This window comes from Macrobrachium nipponense, chromosome 39 (assembly GCF_015104395.2).
Source record: "Macrobrachium nipponense isolate FS-2020 chromosome 39, ASM1510439v2, whole genome shotgun sequence".
In the NCBI taxonomy this organism is placed as follows: Eukaryota; Metazoa; Arthropoda; class Malacostraca; order Decapoda; family Palaemonidae; genus Macrobrachium; species Macrobrachium nipponense.
The window spans coordinates 43,052,868-43,079,357 of NC_061099.1; the positions used below are offsets into that span (position 1 = coordinate 43,052,868).

At 38.7% G+C, this 26,490-nt stretch overlaps 3 protein-coding genes across 4 annotated transcripts in view; all 3 read right to left on the reverse strand.

Annotated features, from left to right (window-relative positions):
• Positions 1-1,959: 1,959 nt before the first annotated feature.
• Positions 1,960-2,496, reverse strand: LOC135210445 (uncharacterized). The gene has a single exon (XM_064243341.1). The coding sequence runs from the start codon at positions 2,494-2,496 to the stop codon at positions 1,960-1,962; it is 537 nt and encodes a 178-aa protein (XP_064099411.1).
• A 165-nt stretch (positions 2,497-2,661) lies between these two features.
• LOC135210446 (uncharacterized) lies at positions 2,662-4,080 on the reverse strand. Its single transcript, XM_064243342.1, has one exon. The coding sequence runs from the start codon at positions 4,078-4,080 to the stop codon at positions 2,662-2,664; it is 1,419 nt and encodes a 472-aa protein (XP_064099412.1).
• A 15,017-nt stretch (positions 4,081-19,097) lies between these two features.
• LOC135210323 (uncharacterized) overlaps positions 19,098-26,490 on the reverse strand; it is a 42,101-nt gene continuing 34,708 nt past the window's right edge. For both annotated transcript variants that reach the window (XM_064243207.1, XM_064243206.1), the window contains exon 8: positions 19,098-25,311. In XM_064243207.1, coding sequence (XP_064099277.1) covers positions 25,108-25,311 — 204 coding nt within the window. In that variant the 3' untranslated portion in view covers positions 19,098-25,107. The remainder of the gene's footprint in view (positions 25,312-26,490) is intronic.

Consider the following 26,490-nt stretch of genomic DNA (forward strand, 5'->3'; position numbering starts at 1 on the left):
GGGATCAGTTCTCTCGTAAAAGCCGCCGCCTTTCCATTGGTTGATCGGGGTGTTATGAACTTCCATTCTAAATTATGATCCGTCAGATAATTTCTTACTTCGGGCTCTTCGCTGATATCTCTTGGAAACTTTACTGGCTGCAATGAAGTTTGGCGCATTATCACTCATTAAAACTTTCGGAAGTCCGTGTCTTGCCGCGATTGTCTAAAAACAAAGAGGAATTCTTGTGCATTCATGGATTTGCGCACATATAGGGCAACTGCTCTTGACGTAGCGCATGTAAACAACAAGACATACGCCTTCTCGTTCTCAGCTTCATTTTCAGACACATTAATGTTTCCCGTATAGTCGACGCCAACACAGGAAAAAGGGACTTGATGCTTAACTCGTTCGGGTGGTAATGGGGGAAATCCAGGCAGACTTAGAGGTTGATTTTGTGCTTTCTTACACAATAAGCACTCTTTCAGGATCTTCTTAACGGACTGTCTCATTTTTCCAGCCCAAAACTGTTGTCTCAATATAACCACAAGTGTATTCGTGTTGCAGTGCAAGTTGAGTATGTGATAATGAGACACTATAAGTTGCCACAAGGGGTGTCGGCTGGCGACGTATACTGGATGCTTAGCGAATTCTGGCAATTCTGCATTATGAAGTCTTCCTTGGCACCGAATGACACCACTTTCATCAACATAAAGTCCTAATTGTCTGATAAGATTCCTTAACTCAGAGGGAACACTAGAACTCGTTTGTAACCCATTAGTCAACGCATAATATAGCGTTGGAAAAGCTTGACGCTGCATGATTCTGATTAAAACAAGTAAATTATTACTTTCCCTGAATTTATCAGGAAATACTCTTCTCCCAAACAAGATCAATCTACCTACAATCCTTAATGCGTGTTTCAATGAAGAGAACTCAGAACAATTAAATACAAGTACATCATCATCAGGGTTTCTCAAAACTGGTTCTACAATAATTTCATTTACATTAACAGACTATGTAAACTACATCCTCTTGTTCTGGAAACTTATTTTTGTCAATAATCCAGGTCGGGCCATGAAACCACAAACCTGACTTACTCAAAAGAGACATTGAAATACCTCGCGTAACTAAATCAGCAGGATTATCCTCGCTCTTGACATATAACAACCTTGATTTCCTTTACTCTGTTGGTTACAAACACTTCTTTAGATCTTTCATAAAATACCCAACTCAAAGCTACTTGGGAGTCACTCCAAACAGTACAATCTGAAAATTTATCCCCAAAAATCTCTGGCAAATGAACAGCTAGGCGCATGCCTATAGTCAAAGCAAGTAATTCTTGACGGGGAGTAGTAAGTGGGGGGCTCAGAGCTACACGAGACTTACTAATTAGCAAGTGACTTGTGTGCTTACTGCTAACAACATACGCACAGGCTCCATAAGCCACATGAGAGGCATCAACAAATACATGTAAGCTACAAGTTCCTTCATTAAAACAAGATCTAGGGACCTTGATCTCCTCAATAGAACTGGGTTGGTTTAACAATTCATCGAACTCTTTCTTTAAATCCATCATCAGTTCGTCATCCCAGTCAGTTTTCAGTCCACACAATTTCTTCACAAATAGTTTTCCCTTGATTGTTACGGGCGTTAATATTCCCAAAGGATCAAAGATAGTTGAAAGGAGAGACACAACCTTTCTCTTAGTCAAAGTACAAACATTTCCTAGATTATTCAAATATGTAACAATCTGAGACGGCATCTTTACACTCAATGAGTCATTACAAGTATCCCACAAGAGACCGAGTAGTTTTACTGCATTTAAGTTGACAGTATCTGGGGTATGTTTATCATTAAATGAACTCAAATTGCTAGCCCATTCTCCCAAAGGCATATTAGCTTCCAACATAATTTGGTTTACCATTATTACTCTCGCGTTCTGAATCTTCACCATTTCTCCATAAGTTTTCATAAAGTTTATCCCACATAAAAGGACTTCCTTGACTGATCTGTCCCGATTGGATCTGAATGGTTTTGCAAATGAATTGTGATTGTCTTGGATTCCGTCAGAAAAGGTGAACAAGTAGCTCCAAACAATAAAACCTTAAATCTAAAAGTCTTGACATGCTTAAAATCTCTATCAGCAAACCATAAGAATCTTGTGAAATCTCTGTGATTTTCATTAATTCCTATTCTAAGGAAAGCTTTACTTATGTCTGCTACTATAGCACATTTGTTCTGACGAAATTCCAGCAGCATATCTGTCAATTTCGTTGCCAGATTAGGTCCCGCATGTAAACCATCATTGAGGGACTTTGCATAGTGTGACTCCTTACTACTTGCATTGAAAACTATCCTAATTGGAGTCGTAGCAGATTCCTTAAAAACTGGGTGGTGAGGTAAATAATGATTAATGCCATCAACTGGATCAAAGGAGTTATCTTCTAACTTTACCTCCTCAATAAATCCTAACTTAACATACTCATCTAAAACAGACTGATACTGATCAAACATGACTGGTTTAGACTGAAAGGTTCTCTTAAGTGAATATAATTGACCTAAGGCTTTTCTATAACCCGTAGGGGGTCTGGCATCGCTCTTAAATGGCAAATCAATCGTATATTTATCATCAGTCTTTACAATAGCCTCACTGAAATGTTCGATCGCTGCTTGATCGTTTTAGGATCGCGCATCCTTCCCGATGCCGATCGTATCTAATGACCACAGTCTAGAAATATCCTCACCGTCAAGAGGATTTACAGAAGCAGTGACTCTCGAGCAAACTATACTCTGTGTACTTATTACAGATCTTACATTTTCATCATCACTGATAACATTACAAGCCCAATAGGGTATAGGACCAAAAATAACAGCACCGGCGGTGCTACCAAGCAAACATACATCATCATATTTATCGTGACAATACACAAATGCATTATAATAATCAGCACCAATAATTAAACCTATATCACTGAGGGTATCTGATTCAATATTCTTATCTGCCAGTTTAACACCTCGTTCTTGCAATCGCAGATACACGTTGTGTAGACCAGGTGTGTGTATGGAAGTGTTAACATGATTACAAACAACAGCATTTAATTTGATACGTTTAGTACCTGCTCGAACTATTACTCTTACTACATCAAACATTTTAGTTTCAACATTGTCTCCAAACGGAATTAATGTAAGTTCCACTTGTTTTATGGGCACTAAGTTCAATTTCTCAACAACTTCTGGGTTAATGAACGTTCTTTGAGATCCGCTATCTAAAAAGGCTCGAACCGGGATCCGATTCCCATCATTACTCAAAAGAAGGGTGGCTGTCGGTAACGCTGTCGGTTGAAGAGATGCTACATTTTTCACAGTTACTTGATTACTGTTAACATTCTTCTGAGAATTACTCTGATTACTCGTGGCCGCAGATTTCTCACTAGTACTGAAACTAGGCTGCGATTGTGCAGTTTCTATAGGCTTATTATCAACTCTACTACGACCTGATTTGGTGCTAGAAGGTTGCCGAGACGAATTTACATAGACGCTCGTAGAATTAGGTAATAGTCTAGCACATAGGAATGTATGATGTTTACCATTGCAGTTAAAACAATATGTCTTATTACTGTTACATTCAAATATACGATGACCCTTTCTTAAACAACCAAAGCATAGTTGTAATTCATTGATACGAGCTCTTCTAGTCTCTAAAGTATTGTATTTCGTGCAGACCTTACCGCTGTGTTCGCCTTGACAAAAACAACAAGAAAAAGTCATTTTCTTAGGGGTATTTCTACTAGGCGAATTAGCTTGACGCTCGTTTTTCGAACTCGTGTTACGATCCTTGCCACTCTTAACTGGGTTGGACGGTGATGGCGGGGGGTTATGCATATTACTTCTACCTAAACGCTCAATCAATTTCTCAATGCCCTTTCTCAATTGATCTACACTGAGTTCACAAGTATCATATCTCTGATACAAGGCTTGCAATGTTTCCTTTGATAAACACCGCTTGATAATTGCTTTCTCATTAGAGTCGCCGTCCGTAATACCTGGTAAAGCGTCTAACTGATGAACGATGCTATTCCATTTCATAAGGAAATCCATCAGTTGCTCTGCATCATGCTCAGGGTGCGGTAAACTTAATAATCCGATTTTTCTTAAGTTCTCTTCTAATTTACCCAAATCGTTGGAAAAACCGAGTTTTCAAGTAGGAGTTTTATCGCTGCAGTATAATTTATTAGCTGGAGTTAGTTTGGTAAAAAAACCCTCAACATTTTCGCGTGCTTTACCCTTAAGATAACTAAGTCAGCATCGTAAACTTGATGACATCATTCATTGTCCTGCCTATCAATGAAATAAACTGCTTTAAAAAAAACAGTCCAAAAAAGGATACCACTTGCTCAATTTTGACCATCAAAAAGTAGGTTATCGTTAATTTGAGGCAGCTTAGGTTGTGGAATACTAGGGGTAGCAGGTTACCGCAGGTGGTCGGATTAACAGGTTGTGGGTCCGTGGGCCGGCTAGGACGGCTGCTGCTAACCCCCCCCCCCCCCCCCCCTATCGGTGGAGTTTGGAGATTTCGTTTGTCCGCGCTAGAGAGGTAAACCGTTAGGTCCTCGTTTTATAGCATTTACTAATTCTCGACCCTGATATCTTCCTTTAATAATTCATCAAGCGGCTGGCTTGTGTCGTGAATCATCTGCTTTCGCTGCAAGGGACCCTAAACGCAGCTTAATTACTGCTGTAGAACAAAACTGGGTTCAACAACGTTTTACCTCATTCAAAACGTCCGTTTCGATTTCACTTATAGCGACCTCATACAAAATGAGGTGCATTACTACAATTGTCTGCATCCATGGTGAAAATTCTGAGGCAAAAATCACCTTACAAACCATACAAAGTTGACAATAAACAAATTGTACAATATAAATCTCAATAATATCGGGTAAGTAAAAAACACTTCCTCGAAAAACACTGAAATTACACAGCAAAAAAACATTAAGTTAAAACAATCTGGTGTTTCTACAAAAATAATTCTGGTCAATTTAACCAGTTTATTACAAAAACTTATTCAAAAGTCAAATTGCAATGAGACAGAAGAATACGCATCGTCTCGTTACATCGCAATACTTATATGTGAACCACATCTACCTTCAAAAAAGGAGAATGACACTCACCTAGTTGTCGACCTTTTATCTTAGGTTGTCGTGTGTGTGTGTGTGGTTGTTCAAAAAAACTATGTGCCAGCATAAAATGACTAACTGAGGGAAAGGGGCTATAAACAATCCAACAACAAACGATGGTGATATAGAATGATCTGATTCCAAGTTACAAAGGTCCAAAATAATGTGTTCAGTATCCATAATAACCAATTCGGAAGTGTTTAAACATCCGGTTCGAAGGACCAAGAAGGGAGAGAAGCTGTGGCGAAAAAGATGGATATTGAAACGCATTTGATAAATGGGTAATTCTTCAGAAGCAGTCCGCACTGGATATTGAAATAAATAATCACCTACAATGAAAGAGCATGTGAAAAGCAATATAAAAAGTATAGTCATTATATGAGAGATTGAACGGGGTGGAATTAAATGAGCTTGATAAGTTTTTACCTCGAATTTTTCCTAAGTCAGGAGAGGTGTTTCCTCTACGGTAATGTTTACTTTTAATGAGCCCTCTAACTTATTTTCTTATGCAAAACAACCAGAAGGAGTGCTTTGCAGCAATAATAATAATTGGGAACACCTACTGATTCGCGGGCCCACTCGACCGCCGACCGAAATCGGCGGAAGAACACCAAAGCCAATATGGCGGCGATACCAAAACAACAACAAACAAAGTAAGGAACGACTACATATCGGCGACCATCGATTTATGTGTGCTGTCAGTAAGGCCGTAGCGGAACGGCGCTTCGCGCCTTATCCGCACATTTAAAGATTCTTGGCAAGCACGGCATGTGCGGCAAGAGGTAATGTTGCGCTGCGCGCGCTACCCACAGGGTTTACAGTAAGGCTACTTACCGTGGCAGATAGATTTGGGTGTCGCATCGCTTACGCCGACGTCCTTTCGTCACTACAGAGCGATCACACCTAAAGGCGTTCCTGTTGCAGTCGATCCGACAAATAGCTCCACAACACTCGCAGTTATTTTGGCTGTAGAATTAAATTATGTCTCTGAGCATATTCAATCACAACTTCTTTACCACCACCACTAGACAAATAATGATAAAATTCACCGTAACCCACATTGCACTGCAAACAATCGGCAGTAAATCGAAGGTCTGTCAAAATTAATGCCAGAAGGGCCAGCCACTACCTCTGCCATAGCTACAGGAAGACAAAATGCCGGTTTTTGCTTCATTTTTCGAGTATTCAGTCAAACAAGGATACCAGTGGACACTGGACAGCTAACTTTATTACTCCGCTGAAATGCTAGTGAAACTTAGTTTTCGACTAAAGTCGTTCGTAATTGGTTATGAAACCCATGACGTCATAACGATGTCACACCTCTCAGCCAATAATGAGTAACTGGAACTGCTTTTGTTTCCGTAAGAAAGTAAGTTAGAGGGCTCATTAAAAGTAAACATTACCGTAGAGGAAACACCTCTCCCGACTTAGAAAAAATTCGAGGTAAAAACTTATCAAGCTCATTTAATTCCACCCCGACTTAGAAAAAATTTGAGGTAAAAACTTATCAAGCTCATTTAATTCCACCCCGTTCAATCTCTCATATAATGACTATACTTTTTATATTGCTTTTCACATGCTCTTTCATTGTAGGTGATTATTTATTTCAATATCCAGTGCGGATTGCTTCTGAAGAATTACCGATAAAGGTAAAGTTAACATTAATTTAATAAGTAAAAGTTAAACATATCAAAGAGTAATAACATATAAGTGACAATGAAATTAATCACTCAAGGGGAATTGTAAATCAATGGCACTCAAATGAAACAAATTACGACAAAATTCAAAGAATCAGGGCAATCGCCCTTTCTAAATCCACACACACATCACTACACAACACTAGATACCAGGCCACCTCAAAAGTTGAGCCAAGAAGCTGTCCGTTCCATCCTGCATTCGGGTTTTGTTGGGGAAAAGAGACAAGTTATTCAATTACCACGAATGTAGAACTGACGTACAAGGTTTTCATGAACATAAAAAACAGTAATTCTTCAGAAGCAATCCGCACTGGATATTAAAATAAATAATCACCTACATGGAAAGAGCATGTGAAAAGCAATATAAAAAGTATAGTCATTATATGAGAGATTGAACGGGTGGATTAAATGAGCTTGATAAGTTTTTTTACCTCGAATTTTTTTCTAAGTCGGGAGAGGTGTTTCCTCTACGGTAATGTTTACTTTTAATGAGCCCTCTAACTTACTTTCTTACGCAAACAAAAGCAGTTCCAGTTACTCATTATTGGCTGAGAGGTGTGACATCGTTATGACGTCATAGGATTCATAACCAATTACGAACGACTTTAGTAGAAAACTAAGTTTCACTAGCATTTCAGCGGAGTAATAAAGTTAGCTGTCCAGTGTCCACTGGTATCCTTGTTTGACTGAATACTCGAAAAATGAAGCAAAAACCGGCATTTTGTCTTCCTGTAGCTATGGCAGAGGTAGTGGCTGGCCCTTCTGGCATTAATTTTGACAGACACCTTCGATTTCCTACCGATTGTTTGCAGTGCAATGTGGGTTACGGTGAATTTTATCATTATTTGTCTAGTGGTGGTGGTAAAGAAGTTGTGATTGAATATGCTCAGACGTAATTTAATTCTACAGCCAAAAAAACTGCGAGTGTTGTGGAGCTATTTGTCGGATCGACTACAACAGGAACGCCTTTAGGTGTGATCGCTCTGTAGTGACGAAAGGACGTCGGCGTAAGCGATGCGACACCCAAATCTATCTGCCACGGTAAGTAGCCTTACTGTAAACCCTGTGGGTAGCGCGCGCAGCGCAACATTACCTCTTGCCGTACATGCCGTGCTTGCCAAGAATCTTTAAATATGCGGATAAGGCGCGAAGCGCCGTTCCGCTACGGCATTACTGACAGCACACACAAATCGATGGTCGCCGATATGTAGTCGCTCCTTACTTTGTTTGTTGTTGTTTTGGTATCGCCGCCATATTGGCTTTGGTGTTCTTCCGCCGATTTCGGTCGGCGGTCGAGTGGGCCCGCGAATCAGTAGGTGTTCCCAATTATTATTATTACTGCAAAGCACTCCTTTCTGGTTGTTTTGCGTAAGAAAATAAGTGGTATTTCTACAGAAGCAATCCGCGGTGGCTTAGACTATGGCAATTGACTGATTCCTATGTTATTTGAGTTACTGTACAAGATTTAAAAGTAATATCCATTCGGCCGGCTGTAACTAAGCAGTAATTGACCTTTGAAAGTTACATAATAGCCACACCAAACTCAAAGGTATATTAAAGTTTAGTTCCAACCAAACGAAAAAAATATTCCTTACAACCCTTGTAAAGCAACTAAAATAACATAGAAAATGTCAATTGCCATAGTCTAAGTCACCGAAGAACGGTCCTACAGGAAGGTACCAAGTATTCGTTACGGTGAAGATGTAAACACAGCCGCCATGTTTAAATTCCCCAACCACCACGGAGCCATATTTGTTCACTAAGGGGGGAGGTCGGGGGGTAACGCACAGGGGGAGGGCGGGGTAAGGTGGAAGGTACGAGTTGTCTTAGCAGCACCCCACTGAATAGTAACATACCTTGGCGCAACTTTCGGCGAAAGCCTACACTCACTTTCCTAAAACATAATAATTAAGAATAATGTTTGGACCTTACCTTAAAGGGGTGGAGGGTACAAAGCAGCAGCTGCTTTTAAGAATGCGTGGAGGCGGGTCTTGGGTTCCTCAAAATGCAGCTTGAAATAAGCAACAGCCAAGTACCCGACGAAGTTATACATTCTCCTCCCGTATCTTGGAGTTGACTGAATGGGGGCAAAAGACCTGCTTTCTCAGGAGGCCGTGGTCCTGGCAAAAACCGATTAGTCGATCATAATTACCTGAGTAAAAGGCAGAAAAATCTTTGTAACTCATGTAACAATTGTTACATGAAGTTGGCAAAGAGTTCCTGGTGAGGGGCTGGGGCGAGCGTGAAGTAGATGCAGCAGTGGATGTCATGGCGGCAGATTCAACAGTGTTGGAGTTCTACAGTTAGGAGGTGGCAGGAGGCCAGACCGTAGAAAACAGGGTAGGAGAGGTGGGGTGGAGCAGCGTTGCCGAAATGCCGAATTTCCCCCCGATTTGCCGAGAAAAAACTCTACAGGCGGAGAACCAGACCTTCAATGCCGAGAAAAAATCGGCCTGCTTGTTCATGCCGAGAAAAACTCGGCATTCTTCGAGGGGATTGATTTATCATCTCAAATAAATTTGAATACTTTTTTTTTAATTAGTTAATGTCTTTTTATGTAAGATTGGGTAGAAAATGATTATTACTACATTATTATTACATAATATATGTGTAAATGATTCTTTAAGAGATTCCACTTAATAGGCGTTGAAAACGTTCAACCCTTCAGTGACGGTAAGGAAATTAGCATAAAACAGGATATTAAATCTGGAATTAGTAAAATATATTCTCAAACATACTTATACCCTGATATATGAAGAAAAATAATAAAAAATTTTTAAAAAATTTTGTTTTTATTTATATAGCCTATATGTTCTATAATGTTGATTATAAAACTGAGTAGGTTACGTATCTACCTATATTTGTGTAATTTCTGTTTTAAAAAAGTTATCTATAAAACTTAATATGTATATATCATTGTTGTTTTGGTTGTAATTGTGTATATACATAGCTAATATATACTTTTGTTGAATGATGATGAATATAAATCGATGAGGTGTTGCATAAGATTGTTTATTTCTTTTCTTAAAGTACCCCTGGGCCATAAATGAATTCCGTTTTCTATAAAATGCCGATTTTTTTTTAGTATGCAGAGCTATCGGCAACGCTGGGGTGGAGTAGTAAAAATGCTTTGATGCTATTGGTTGAGGCAGGGTGGGGCTGAGGTAAATGAACAAGCACTTAACAAGATAAGTTGGCAATGTTAAGGGTAATAAAAGTAAAATGGGTAGTTAAGGAACTAAATGTAAATGTGGGATGGGTTCAAAATATGAAATAATACAAATACATATATAACGGGCCCAGGAGGGGGTGGGATTTAAGTCCTGGGTGGTAAATGTGTAATAGGGCCTATAGTTGTTTTAATAAATACAAAAGACCAAATTAAACATAGGTTAGCATATAACAAAACTAATTAAACTTTGTAGGGGATGTTGCTGACCAGGGGTGGGGTGGGCTGCTGTAACCCCCCTTAAGAACCAAACAACCTAACCTAGCAGGGGAGGTAACCTACTAGTAGGGAACTTAACTTAGTAGGCAGTGTTGCCTGACCAGGGGGGCTTTGCCCAGTTACCCCCCTTAAAGGCCTAACTTTAACCTAGTAAGGAATGTAACTAACCTAGTAGGGATATTGCTGACCAGGGGGCTTGCCCCCGTACCCCCCTTAAAGCCTAACCTAACTAACCTAGTAGGGAAAATACTAGGCCTAACGTAAAACTAGTAAGGAATGTAACCCAACCAACCTAACCTAACCTAACTAGTAAGGGAATTTATTGCCTGACCAGGGGGGCTTCGCCCCCCCTTTAATTAACCCCCCCTAAAGGCCTCTTAGGGAATATTAAGGAATGTAAACTAACCGACTAGTAGGGAATATTGCCCTGACCAGGGGGCTTCGCCCCCCGTACCCCCCCTTAAAGGCCTAACCTAACCTAACCTATCCTGTAGGGAAATACTAGGCCTAGTAACCTAGTAAGGAATGTACCTAACCAACCTAACCTAACCTAAACCTGTAGGGATATTGCCTGACCAGGGGGGCTTCGCCCCCCCGTACCCCCCTTCCCCCCAAAGGCCTAACCTAACCTAGTAAGGAATGTAACTACCTGACCTAGTAGGGAATATTGCCTGACCAGGGGGGCTTCGCCCCGTACCCCCCCCTAAAAGGCTAAACCAAACCTAGTAAGGAACGTAACATAACCTAACCTAGTAGGGAAATACTAGGCTAACGTAACCTAGTAAGGAATGTAACCTAACCTGAACCTAACCTAACCTAGTAGGGAATATAAAAAAATGCCTGACCAGGGGGCTTCGCCCCCACGTACCCCCCCTTAAAGGCCTAACCTAACCTACCTAGTAAGGAATGTAACCTAACCAACCTAACCTAGTAGGGAACATTGCCTCCTGACCAGGGGGGCTTCGCCCCCCCACCCGTACCCCCCCTAAAGGCCTAACCTAAACCTAGTAAGGAACGTAACCTAACCTAACCTAACCTAGTAGGGAAATACTAGGCCTAATGTAACCTAGTAAGGAATGTTAAACCTAACCAACCTAACCTAACCTAACCTAGTAGGGAATATTGCCTGACCAGGTGGGCTTCGCCCCCCCGTACCCCCCCTTAAAGGCCTAACCTAACCTAGTAAGGAATGTAACCTAACCAACCTAACCTAACCTAACCTAGAGGGAACATTACCTGACCCAGGGGGGCTTCGCCCCCCCGTACCCCCCCTTAAAGGGGCCTAAGTAACCTAGTTAAGGAAATGTAACCCCTAAACCAACCTAACTAAACCAACCTAACCTAACCTAGTAAGGAATGTAACCTAACCTAACCTAGTAGGGAATACTGCCCTGACCAGGGGGGCTTCGCCCCCCGTACCCCCCCTTAAAGGCCTAACCTAGCCTAGTAAGGAATGTAACCTAACCTAACCTAACTAGTAGGGAAACATTGCCTGACCAGGGGGGCTTCGCCCCCCCCGTACCCCCCCTAAAAGGCCTAACCGGAACCTAGTAAGGAACGTAAACCTAACCTAACCTAGTAGGGAAATATTAGGCCTAACCGTAACCTAGTAAGGAAAATGTAACCTAAAACCAACCTAACCCTTAGTAGGGAATATTGCCTGACCAGGGGGGCTTTGCCCCCCCGTAAAAAAACCCCCCCAAACCCCCCTTAAAGTGGCCTAACCTCCAACCTAGAAGGAATGTAACCTAACCAAAACCTAACCTAAGTAGGGTAAATAACCATTGCCTGAACAGGGGGGCTTCCGCCCCACCCGTACCTTAGCCTTAAAACCCCCCCAAATAAACAATAGAAGGAACCGTAACCTACCCTAACCTAATTAGAAATACCAGGCCTTAAACCCCCCCGGTAAACCTAGTAAGGAAGTAACCTAACCAACAACCTACCAGTAGGGAACATTGCCTGAGGGGGGCTTCCCGCCCCCCGTTACCCCCCCTTTAAAAGGCCTAACCTAAACCTAGTAAGGAACGTAACTAACCTAACCTATTAAAGGAACTAACAGCTAACCGTTACATAGTAGGAAGTAACCCCCCCTTAAACCAACCTAAAAATAGTAAGGGAATTAATTGCCAGACCAGGTGGGGCTTTCGCCCCCCCGAAACCCCCCCTTAAGGCCTAAACCTAACCTAGTAAGGATGTAACCTAACCAACCGAAACCCAACCTAACCCCCCTAAAGGTAACCGGGAATAATGCTGACCAGGGGGGCTTCGCCCGCCCCGGTTAACCCCCCCTTAAAGGCATTAGGGAAATACTAGGCCTAACGTAACCTAGTAAGGAATGTAACCTAACCAACCTAACCTAGTAGGGCAATAGCCTGACCAGGTGGGCTTCGCCCCCCGTACCCCCCCTTAAAGGCCTAACCTAACCTAGTAAGGAATGTAACCTAACCAACCTAACCTAACCTAACCTAGTAGGGAATATTGCCTGACCAGGGGGGCTTCGCCCCCCCGCCCTACCCCCCCTTCCCCCCCCTTAAAGGCCTAACCTAACCTAACCTAGTAGGGAATATTGCCTGACCAGGGGGGCTTTGCCCCCCGTACCCCCCTTAAAGGCCTAACCTAACCTAGTAAGGAATGTAACCTAACCAACCTAACCTAACCTAACCTAGTAGGGAACATTGCCTGACCATGGGGGCTTCGCCCCCACACCCCCCCGTACCCCCCCTTAAAGGCCTAACCTAACCTAGTAAGGAACGTAACCTAACTAACCTAGTAGGGAAATACTAGGCCTAACGTAACTAGTAAGAAGAATGTAACCTAACCAACCTAACCTAACCTAACCTAGTAGGGAATATTGCCTGACCAGGTGGGTTTCGCCCCCCGTACCCCCCCTTAAAGGCCTAACGTAACCTAGTAAGGAATGTAACCTAACCAACCTAACCTAACCTAACCTAGTAGGGAATATTGCCTGACCATGGGGGCTTCACCCCCTGTACCCCCCCTTAAAGGCCTAACCTAACCTAGTAAGGAATGTAACCTAACCAAACCTAACCTAGTAGGTAACCAAGTAGGGAATGTAACGGCCCCCCCCCCCCCCCGGTATCCACCCTTGAAGAACTAACCAACCTAGCCTAACCGGGTAACCCCCTTCAAGGAAGTAAAACTAGTAGGTAAACCAACATATAACAAACTAAACCTAAGGGTATGTTGCCTAACCGGGGGATGGGATTTGGCCCCCAGTAGGTAAAATGACATATAAACCTAACTTTGATGGGTGTGGAAGTGTTGTAAAATGTAAAAAGTAACCATACATAACTGCGTAATAGTAAGGAAACTGGAAGGGAGGTGTAAATTGTAATGTCTGTAAAAGTGTATAATGGAATATATTGAAATGTAGGTTTTATAAGAATAATGGCAAACTATATATGTAAAAATATATATTGAAATGTAGGTTTTATAATAATAATGGCAAACTTTAATATAGGTATTGGTATCGGTGAGAAATGCATTGTAAATGGTGTAACGTAAAGAGCCAGTCGTGAATACTGGAAAGGGGAGGGATTGACTTGTGTATAAATGATATAGGGAGTGTGTATGTAATATGCAACGCAATGTGCAATTTCACGTAACAGGTAGGTAGGTAGGTAGGTATCGAAACGTCCTAAAACTGAGTCTATATCAACACGTAGGCATTTTTAGGTAGTAGTCTGTCCTCAATTATAACATAATATTTCAAGTTATATATGGTGAAATGATTAGGTGGGATATTCAAAACAGTTATTATACAAATACTATGGAAAAATGAAAAGGAATAAACACTAGAATTCACATAACATGTTTAATAAACAAAATAGGTAAATGCTTTTATGTAACTCAACGTATGGTTACCAGCCAGGGTTCCCAGATGACACCACTACCAACCAGCCAAAAGTCTACCATGAAACCAGCCAAAATCCCGCCAAATGGTAATCCAAACCAACCCAAATAACCGGCAAATATATGTGCGTTATATCTATCTTTATAAATGCATATTTTTTATCATATAATATGCTTGTATAGCGGCATCATAGTTTTGTTAGTTAGATAATATAAACTAATATAAGAATGCAGGACCGACGAAGAATGAATTGAAATTTTGAAATGAGGCTCGTTCCCTGAGAATCCGGCAGCCTGTTTTGTGGTCATCTGGTGTGTGTGATTTTTATTTTAATTCCATCTACATATTTTGCTTAAATGTTACCAAGTTTTTACTGAAAACCTATTCAAATTCCCCAGATTTTCCTGAAAACCTTCAAAAATTCCCAATCTGGGGAGAGATTCCTCAAACGTGGGATCAGTGTTTAGCTCAAATAGAAAGTGTTTTGAAAACCAGCCAAAATACCACTAACCAGCCAAAGTGAATTTTTACCACCAAATTAGGAAAAAAAGCCAAATTTGGCGAGAAACTGCCAAATCTGGGAACCCTGTTACCACCCAATCCTTCACTCAGTCCGGTAGCAATGTAGGGGTCATACTGTAACGTGTTTGGCTAAATACATATATCCCTCCCGTAAACCCCCATTTCTTTCCTCACTAAGAAGTCCGAGTTTAGGCCAAAAAGCTCCCTTTACAGTTAGCGCATGCGCAGTAGCATAGCGCCATGCGTAGTAGGATTCATTGTTGTGGTAGTAGTGGTAGTAGACAAATATGGATGTGGAACGGCTCCACTATAGCTAGTTTTGTTATTTCTTATTTCCGCCTGTATTTCGTGTTTTTAAAAGTGATAAATGTGGGAAATACCACAATAACACGGCAAAATCTCCCCCCAAGTGGTTTCTCCCCACCCAAAACCCCGGTTCCCACTGGGGGTCCCCCTTACCGTATAGGATAGAGTTGGGGTTTTGTCCCACCCAAAACCCCGTCCCAATGGAATCCCCCTTTACCGTAGGATAGAGTTCAAAGGTAATTTAAAAGAGTCGTCCGAATAAATATTACTTCAAATTCTTGCTCAGGAGGTAAAACTGCATAGAAAAACTGCAACTGCCATACTCTGGGCCGCCGCGGATAGGTACACTAGATCTACCAATAAGTTAGAGGGCTCATTAAAAGTAAACATTACCGTAGAGGAAACACCTCTCCCGACTCAGGAAAAATTAGAGGTAAAAACTTATCAAGCTCATTTAGGCTAATTCCACCCCGTTCAATCTCTCATATAATGACTATGCTTTTTACATTGCTTTTCACATGCTCTTTCCATGTAGGTGATTATTTATTTTAATATCCAGTGCGGACTGCTTCTGAAGAATTACCATCGCTCTCTACTAATTATAAAACATAGCCTAACTGGTAATTTAAAGAACACAAAAGTGATTAGTTTGTATTAAACCACCTGAAATTGGGCTTATTCGGAGAATGCCTTCTGCAAAAAAATTAATTTATGGCTTATTTCAAAACATTTCGGTAAGAACGGGATGAAAAACTTTAACAAAACCTAGATATGAACAACCACGATTCCATTATCTAAATGTCATTCCGATGGTAGGGAACCACCATACTTAAAGTAATAACATCAAGTGAACCTGGTCTGCCATACAATTCACAGTACTTAAAATCTAATGCAATCACAAATGCCTTTGTAATACAGCATTGCCTACGTACCTGCAAAAGACATTAAATATCCAGAGATCACGTAGTTCTTCACTGAACACCAACTGACATTTGACCGGCCGGTAACTGTCAGGACTTGGCATTCCACCTGGCGGCGGAACAATATCTGGACAGGAAGACTCAGTGTCAGTGGAAAGGTGGAAAGGGCTGCTTACCAGTATTATGATGAAAATATGTATTGGACAATACGGTATTATAGCATATACGTTATATGTCAGGATATACCCATAAAATTAAATATATTTCGCCCATACAACACTGCAATAACACACAAAGTTATAGGAACTACTTTGCATGTATGGTAAACCGATGGGTAGAGGCTGGCATAGACTTTGTAACGGCGCTTCTAATGACTGACGTCTGTCTGGCCGTGACGTTTTCAGCCTTTCTCCCAATTCAAACGAAGAACTGTTAACAGAAAACTGACCTTCCTATCAGTTCCATAATATGTTTCCTCATATGGATGCTGCAACTAATGTTTTTCATTCAATTTCTATGCATGTTCTTAATATCCTGTGTTCTATTTCTTATTTAAAGTTAAACTTTTTATGTTTTCTGGTTCTCTCTGTTTTCTGGCATCCCAAAGTGTATACGAAGTATGGCGTGCACGCACGCCTAAATTACACAAAATAAATTTTGTAAAACAGTTGATGAAAGACAGTTGGTACTTAAGACTTAGATTTTAGGGACAGTACAGGCTATCAAACACGTATGATCAAATTGGCGTTTGACAATCCAATTTGAGAATGTAATGGCGTGTTTGAAGGATTGAACAAGCTGTTTGAAGCTGGTTCGTCCTACATGACGTTTGACAGGTGTGTAGTGATGTTTGATCAAACATGCTCATTTGGTCAACAGCAGCCATGGCGAACACACAAGAGCATCAAGAATTTTGGTTAGAGTTCATTGAACTTTATCAACCATTTCCTTGTCTGTGGAAGATAGAGTGAGGGATATAAAAATAGAAACCTAGAGACAAAGTGTTACCTAAAATTACTTGATAAATTGAAAGAACATATCCCCAATGCCACAAAAGGATATGATCCCCAAGAAAATGAACTCTCTTCGTACTAGCTCCAGGAGATCATTAAAAAAAGTGCTTCAAGGTGAAAAAATCCGGTGACAGGCATTAATGAGACAGTTCACATATCTCTTCTAGTACCACTCTATCTAGAATAGTTTCTTTTTCTTTTTATCGTTCACTTTTCTCTTGCTCATGTTTCCGCTAAGCCTCTCCGATACGTACTAGTACTGACGTTTGATCAAACATATCGTCAGTCTAAAGTATGTGTATGAACAAACATGTATGATAATCTGTGGCCCCACACACTTTGGAGCTTTTGGGGAATGTTGCCAGATATGTGGTTATTTTCTGATTGTCTAAAATTGCTTTCCCTTACCAAGTTGTAAAATTTTGGTTCAATTCCACTGGATCCTATAGCTTTTTACCGCCAACTTATCACATGCTCTCTCATTAACATTATTTCTGTGAAAAGAAAACTTAATTTTCTATTTCTCTGTCATTTGAAATAGACACTGGCCAATCTGAGATTTATTAATTCATTGAAAAGCGGAATAATTGTTCGAAGTCGAGACTATCATGCAGTTTTGAAACCAATAAAGATGGGACAAACTTGTCATTAAGCTTTGTAATCGTTCTCGAAAACGCTATTCTCATAGAATTGGTCCAATTAAGAGTAACCACAATACTTAATTTTTTTCAAAATACTTTCGCTGGTTGGTATATGGCAAGTTAAATATTATTCTACTTTAAGGGGAGACTCTATTAACACTCTTATGGTATTTTCTCGTAGGCTTTCCAAGAATGCTACGCGTTTTGTTCTACCATGGAACTGCAGGCCAGTAAGGTTGCCATCTCCGTAGTTTATGGTTGTACATCATGAATACTGTTCAAGTGTGCTTCAGTAGAAAAAAAAAAATCATACGCTCCTAGTATGTTTGTCTGTATGGTGTTTTTATATTGTATGGAACCAGTGGTTATTCAGCTACGGAACCAACGGCTTTAAGTGACTTCCGAACCACGTTGATAGTGAACTGCTACCACCATAAACACATTTTTCACACCTCAATAGAATGCCTGATAATCGAACTTGCGGTCACCAAGGTGCCAGGCCAAAACCTGACGGACCATGCCAACGAGGCGCTGCTTCTAATAAGTTGAAGGGTTAAAATTCTCTGTCCAGGTTAAGAATCTCACTGAATTTACCTTCTTTGCTTTCAGTTTAGAAATAAATTCATTATGGGTATCTTCTAACATGTTTTAAGTGAATTGGGATGTAGTCACTTTTATTCAAATATTTATCAACTGACCAAGCTATATTAAATGGTTAATGGATATCCATATGTCTAGAGTATAGTTATCGCCATTTTCATTATGGAATATAATTAATTATTATTATTTTCTGTGGTTTCCCTTTCTGATTCACACAAATAACCCACTGCATGCAAATCTGTGCATGATAGTCACTTGTACTACAATACATGGATGTCCTTCCTAACTACATATATATATATATATATATATATATATATATTATATATATATATATTATATATATATATATATATATATATATCATAATATATATATATATATATATTTACACACACACACACACAAGCAGTTGGAAGGAAACAAAATAATAGGTTTGCCAGGTTCGGAATAAACTCACTAGAACATGAGAAAATTATTTGGAAGACAATCATTATTGTATATCACCATAGCAGCTTTTTTTTCTTCTATTAAATGTGCAGTTACCTTGCTTTATTCTGAATAATTCCCAGCTTACTTTACATTTATGTAAGTATACTACCATGCCGTCATTTTATAGCATACAACATACCAATGAAGAAAAATATCTCCGTTAAATGATGCAGATCACTGACGCTGTTAGTTAAATGAAACTGTTATCTACGAGTATATTCAACACTGGTGATGGGCCAATTCTTGAGAGGTTGTATACAGTTTCTAATAAGACTGTTGACATAAAACAAATTCCCTTGTTGAATACTGTGTATAATCTACGTATGGACACAATGAGTTCTATGGCACTATGCCATCAGTTTTATATCTTTATACCAACTAGGATATCTGTATTTATACAGCTCAAGGAATGAAACAGTAGATCATGAGATAATTATTTCATTTTCATGAAACAACAATTATCAGATATGTACAGTTTAACATGACAGTCCTGATACCTTTATTTACACAGGAAAAAAAAAAAAAAAAAAAAGAGAAAAACTAATAGCATATGATGAACCACCTTCAACTTATGCTATACAATATATACACTTTTTACAACATAACAAAAAAATATTTGGTTCTGCAGTTTACTTTACAGTTAATAGTCTCTAATACGTCACCAAGAAAAATAAATCCAAAATTGCAAAACATTTTTCACCAACAATACTATCTTCACCACCATATCACAAGAGAATCTCATTCATACAAAATACCAGACAGACATCACAATCTCTGAATGCCAGCATCCCACTAAATCACAGTATTGCTATTAATATAGGTATCTAGTGTTTAAGATTTCTAAGCCATGAGAAAAGAGAGAGAGAGAGAGCATTTCAAGAGCAACCAAACTAGACAACTAATGCCACTGCCTAATGCTGCTATAGTAACTCATTAAACCAGAGTTCTTAATGGAAACTATGTATGTATGAGAATGACTACAGTACAAATATGATACTGATTCATCAATGCCAACTTCTTATTAGGTTATGACTGGGCAGTTCAGTCACCTGGACCATGTTCTCTTGGGCCTAAGATTTATGCATGATCAGTAAGTGGCTTACTCAATATGGCCAGGCTAATATTTTCACTACTTCTGCTACCAATCCTACCCAGAGGTTAGAGTAGGTAAGTCTGACAATCTACTGCAAGACTCCCTTCCCATGAGAAACAGGAAACTTGGAATCTTTTTACATGATAACAATAAATTTATATGAGCCAAGCGCATGAACTAAGATAAAGACTGTAAAACTTAAAACTGTTGCACCAGTTATATAGCACATTTCAAATGTTACAGTTTGTTACAGAGCTGTAGTGCATACTGCAGTACAACAGCTAATCTCCACTGTAATCTTAATACATGAAAATGTAGGAATTCAGTTAAACTTACAAATATACTTGCTTCCAGTGCATACATAAGCAAAATATTTTTTGCTTTTAAAGATGGATACGTACGAGTGCTAAACTGTCACTACCTTTAAAAAAAAATAAAACGTCATGTAAATTTTAATGATAAATTTTAAAAACTAGTATTCATTACTGTAAGGACTATAAAATGTTTTTTTTTTAAGATTAAATAAAATTTAAATAATTAAGAAAAAATAAAAATGTAATAAATGCAAATCTTAGATTGGTACCTACTTTCAGTAATCCTGATGGCTAAAAATAAAATCTTGATTTCTAATACCCACATACGGTATGGACACTACTAAAAAAATAACGAATGCAGTTGAAAACTCATGGACATTACCGTTTTTTTCCCAATATTAAAATCTGTAATCTTATACAGTATTTTTTAATCCACACATAAAACCTGTTATTCAAAACAACACAAAAATTTAAGCCTGAACACAGTTATCAGTTTATAGCTTATAGCAGATAAGAACGGCACCACACATTTAAAAGAATGCAATTAGCTTTTTATTACAAATTAAAAGAGAATATAATCTAATAAAACACTATGATATCGGTGAGCAAAATCACGGATAGGGGAAAGAAGAAGAAGAAAAAAAAAAAAATTTCCACATGTGGGTTTGGCAGTTAACACAAAATTCCTTATACAGTTTGGAGAATGTCCTCATGACAAAAAAAAAAAAAAAAAAAAAAAAAAAAAAAAAACCCACCACCACCCTATACAGTTTGGAGAATGTCCTCATGACAAAACTCATGCCTGAAAAAAAAACACCACCACCCTATGGGGTGTTTTATAAGCAAAGAGTATGTTGGATTTTGGTGACTACAATAGTACCTCAGCTGGATTAAGATTTCATAGATATATAATCTTAATTTTATTATACAGCAAAAGACAAAGCTTCACTTCTATGCATTCTAAATTGAAAACTAGATGGTCATCATTATCAACATACGCAATAAGAAACCTACTAAAGATATTGCAATTGTGATTTTCACACTAGAACTCTCTTGATTATTATCATTAATTAGTTTACTAGAACACAGGGTAAATACATTCAGCTAAGTACTGACTCAGCATATGATACATTTAATAAAAAAAATAAGACCGTTGGAAACATCCTGACCTTAATAGTCCTTACTCCACAGCTTTTGTGATGCATATATGCATGCAAAAAATTATGCTGAAAACCATTCATACAAAATTTGCTTAAGTATCTCCAACAAAATAAACTCCTTTGATACCTTTCTTTTTCATATACAGAAGCATCACGATTTCATGAACCTGTTAACATGTACTAAATCAACCTAAATAAAAAACACGACACCAACCGTGGATACACCATCTTTCAAAATCCAATATATTATAGGTTCACAAGAAAATTAGATCTTGAAGCTAGCCAATAAGCTGTTGATTCTGGACATGCTTATTTAAATAGAAATAAAAGTGAAGAATTTCACTGGAATGGAATTAGCAATGAGCCGAAATACTCAGAAGAGAGTAAGATTTCATTATAAACTTTTTTCATTGTACGCTGTTAGCACGGGATCTCATATATTATACATTTCTGGAAAACAGTTTGATTAGATATTCATCCCAGTGACCATAAGTAACAAAACCAGATGCAGCAAGATTAGGAACATTTATTTCAAAGCATATTGAATATCTCAATCATCTTAACAAGGTAATAAACTAGGAAGCAAAACCCTTCATATTATGGTACCAACTATTTCTCACAAGTTACATAAAAATAAAATAAAAATAAAAAAAAGGTTTATCTCATGTAATTTTGGAAATTTTCATATACCACAAAAAATTTAGTAACCATAATTCACTGAATCTTTTACTATTTTTTTAATTTTTTATGATTAATCTAGCACCAAATTACAAGTCTAAAACAGATACATAATATATATACAGTGGATTGCTTTTTACTTTCTCATTGCCTACACCTCGTACAATGGCAACTAAAATTACCTTGCAACAATGACCAGACCAGTGCCAAACCTTGCACCGAGTAAAATTAATTACATTATCTAACTAAGGCATTATGTATTATTAACTCACTTCTCACAAAATAATAATCTTCAGCACTTAATTTTTTTTAGATTATTGAGTTAAATTATACTCTCATAGGTCTGGCTCAAAGCATTTGCTCTTCTAATAAACCCCTGTACTTCACCTTCTAAACTGCAATTTGAAAAAAAAAATTCAGTGATAGGATGAAATGAACATTTTGAGTATTTCAATGAAAATGTGAGGAAAGGTCACTCCAGAAAATAAAGATAAGGAAGTAGCATGAAAAGACCACACTGAAGGCCCAGAATAATGAAGGGAAAAAAAGAAGAGGGGGATTAGGAAAACCAGTACCAGAGGAGAATTTATGCAATGCGCAAAATTAGGAAAAACTGGAGGGACCTATTTATTGTATGTATTCAATCACATGAAGGCAAAGTTGATGTAAAACTTTAAAAGATGACAATAAATTTTCTATATTTTCTACACTCAGGGACTAGAATCGTAAAAAGACTATCCACAAGTGAAAAGCAATTTTTCTTCAGGTTAAAACGAATGACACTTTCCCTATTTGAAAGCAACACAAATACTGCCAAGATTAAAAATGATTAGACTTCAGCAGTCTTGTCAATCAGCTAAAATATATGAATTCGTGAATGGCATAAAAACTAAAATGGGTGGAACATGAATTGTTATTAAACAAGTGTTAACAGCACAAATGTAAATTTCATTGTTTTTTAATGAAATAGCATAGACATTTCAACAACTGTAATATTTACTTTCTATGTATTTGTATCATATATTTATTTTTCATCCTAAGCAATTTTCTCTTTTAGAGGGGGTGGTGCTGGCATGGTCCATCCTTCTAGCTTCAAAGCCACTACTTCAGGAAAAGACCGCTAGTCCCAAGACTATTTTTGTCTGCAACTTATGTACCCATTTACATCTGGATGGACTGTAGTAGGTGGTAGGACGGGAGTGAACCGCTGACCAGTTGATGTGGAGTGAGAACTGTACCAAAAAATAATGACCAACTAAGACATTGTTTAGGTAATTCCAGGATGTTTAAAATGACTTCCCATGAAGAAAGACCCCTTCTTACAAGACTGTACATATATGTTAGAGAGAGAGAGAGAGAGAGAGAGAGAGAGAGAGAGAGAGAGAGAGAGAGAGAGAGAGAGAGAGAGAGAGAGAGAGAGAGAGAGAGAGAGAGAGAGAGAATCACTTCTTTGCAAGATGTACAAATGTACAAATGCTGGCAGACTAAACTATGAATATAATAATGTTAGTTTTTACTGATAACAACTGGTTGTTTGTTTGTATGATGTTGCATGGAACCAGTGGTTATTCAGCAACGGGACCAATGGCTTTACGTGAGTTCCGAACCACATCGAGATTGAACTTCTCTCACCAGAAATACACATCTCTAACACCTCAGTGGAATGCCTGAGAATTGAACTCGTGGCCACTGAGGTGGCAGGTCAAGACCATACCAATCACGCCACTGAGGCGCTTCACAGATGGTTGTTCTGTCTTACAATCTAGATGGGGGGCAAACATATATAAAAGGAAAGTAGGTATACCATTCTTATGGCTAAATAAAGATGAACATAATGGCAAATGATATTAAGATCTCATCATGATTCCCTTATATACCTGGTCATCAAACTACTTTTTTCCTTGGAAAAATTACCACCACAAAACATCAACAAGCATCTTTTTCTGTCAATTACATTGGATTGCAATTCTATGAGCCAGCCCTATGAAAGCTGAGAATTTCAGCTCACCATTGAATGCAAACTATCCACTAACCTGGACACCTACTCTGATACCTTCTAAGACATGCAAGTAGCACACCATAATTCTTATGCCAATTCATAGAGTTAATCATGACTTAATGGTTTGGTTCAACCACTTCATGGAAGCAAGCCCAAAGGCATGTGTTCTTCAGATATACAGTAATCAAGATGACATTTAAGTAAATGCAAGTCAGGATATTCTTTATATTCAATGAAAAACTTAGTTTGTTGATGCATCAATATGTGGCATAGAAAAATAGTAGTCGTGAGTATTTTCTTTTGCGCTCTTCTTGCTCTCATACCTCTCTTATGAAAAGTCTCAACTTTTGAAGGGACATGCAAAATCTTCCTTCAATATAACAACTAAGCAGTCCCATTATCTTTACCATATTATGCTTTCCATATTACTTGAAATAGATTTCAGTGCTCTGGCCATACTGGTTTTATTATAAAAAAAAAAAAATTTGTCCTAACACTAAATCATATTTTCTTTTCATAAGATTTCAGTTTAATGGCTTTAGTACATCACCTGCAATAGAGCGATGCTCAAACATTTCACAGTCACTCATAACCAATGAAAACCTTACCCAACTAGGACTCCAAAATGAAGCACTGTTCACACTTCTTAAGTAATTCCAAAAATATAATAAATTTGCTTCTTCAATGTAAATATAACTTCTTAAAAACCATATGCATAAAAGTAAATATAACTTATTAAAAAGCATTTGCAAAGTTAATACCTTGAATATTTTGAGCTCACATAAAGAATTTCTCATTTTACTAGTAGTTAAAAATATATACCCCACCTACATTGCAATGATAAACCCCACTAATCTAAGTTCAACAAATACAGTACATATCTACCCTTTTACTAATGAAAAATATTTTTGTTGAATTTCCCAATATTCTTATGAATTTTGAAGCAAAAATCACAACAGTTTCTCCCAAATCAAACTGTTTCAAATATTATCACTTTTACGTATATGTCTATAATGAGCTCAAAAACTCTTGTTCAAACTATCATGCACCAATTCCCCTTACTTGCAAAGCTATAGTACATAAAAGAGCATTGGTACATGATAGAGCACAAGATACTCCAACTTCACAAAATACAGTACCCTCTACATCACAATGAATGACAACAAATAGGATCCCATACACAATCATTTACTGTATTCTCTCCAGGGGTAACATTAACTGGGAGTACGTTTCCTCGTCCTCTTTGTGCATCATTGATAAAGAACTTAAATCAAAGGGTAACGGAGAGCTAGCATCCCCTAGATTAGGTCGATGTGCTAAACCAAGGAGAGCTGCTAATTTAGCTGCAAGGGGACCCTTCTCAATCACAGTGTGCTCCTCATCTGGCATCATCTGGAACAACCAAGGAAAATATGAGAGATTTTTCTTCATATTCATAGAATGAAGTGGCAAAATACCAAATTTGTAACTAATTTGTATTTTTCATAACTAACAAACCTGAGGTCTTAACATTAGGATTTACTAGCGCCAAGCTGGAAACCGGTAGAATTAAAATTACACTTGTGAGATCCAGGGACTAATGGCATCTATACCAGGTCACGGGGCATGTATACCCAGAATGCCCACGGCTACCTGTGACCCATCAGTTATATTTCTAACCCAGTTTAGACTGCTAGAGGGGTGGTTCGAGGTGGGCCTTTAACTGTTAAGACCTCAGGTTTGTTAGTTATGAAAAATACAAATTAGTTACAAATTTGGTATTTGTTCATACACGAAACAAACCTTCGGTCTTAACATTAGGATAGACTTACTATTGGAGGGAGGTAAGTCTCTACAACTGACTGGGAGTTTGCCACCTTATCCATTTCCGAATATATAGGGAAATTCTAAGAGAATGGACAATGAACCTAGGACCAAAGATATAAGCGGATCTATTGGTTTCCTCCCACTGGGTGTAGATACCATTCTACTGTTTACTCTTGTCCCTTGCGACTGGATCCACCTTCACCCCTCTTTTCCTTATTATCCAGAGGGGTGTGTTGCTACTGAAAAGTATATCATCAGCTAAGATAGCTTCACAGTATGGCTGACCATCTCACCTGCATCTAGTCCGTTCCAGCACATGACGGTACTCTCCTTCATATTGCCCGTAGTTAAAGGAGTAGGAAGAAAGTAGTAAAGAAAAAAGACCAGTCATCCCATTCATTCTACTTTCATACCTTCATCTTAGACTAGACGCAAACTGACCCGCCAGGGGCACTGGATGAACTATATCACTTGTTGGGCCGCCACCACTGGACCCAAGGAAAAGGTGTCCAAGGATCTATGGGCAACATCTTTCAAATAAAATGAGGTGAAAGTTGTTTGGCGCTTCCACACGCCAGCTTTCAGAATTTTATCCACAGACATGTTCTTCTTAAATGCCAGGGAAGAACACTCACACCCCTGATGTCATGAGCTCTAGCTCCCACCTGGCTATCTGACCCTCTGTCTTCTGCAGCATAAGCATCTCTGATCGTCTCCCTTAGCCAAAATGATATTGTATTCTTGGACACTTCCTTCTTGTTCCGT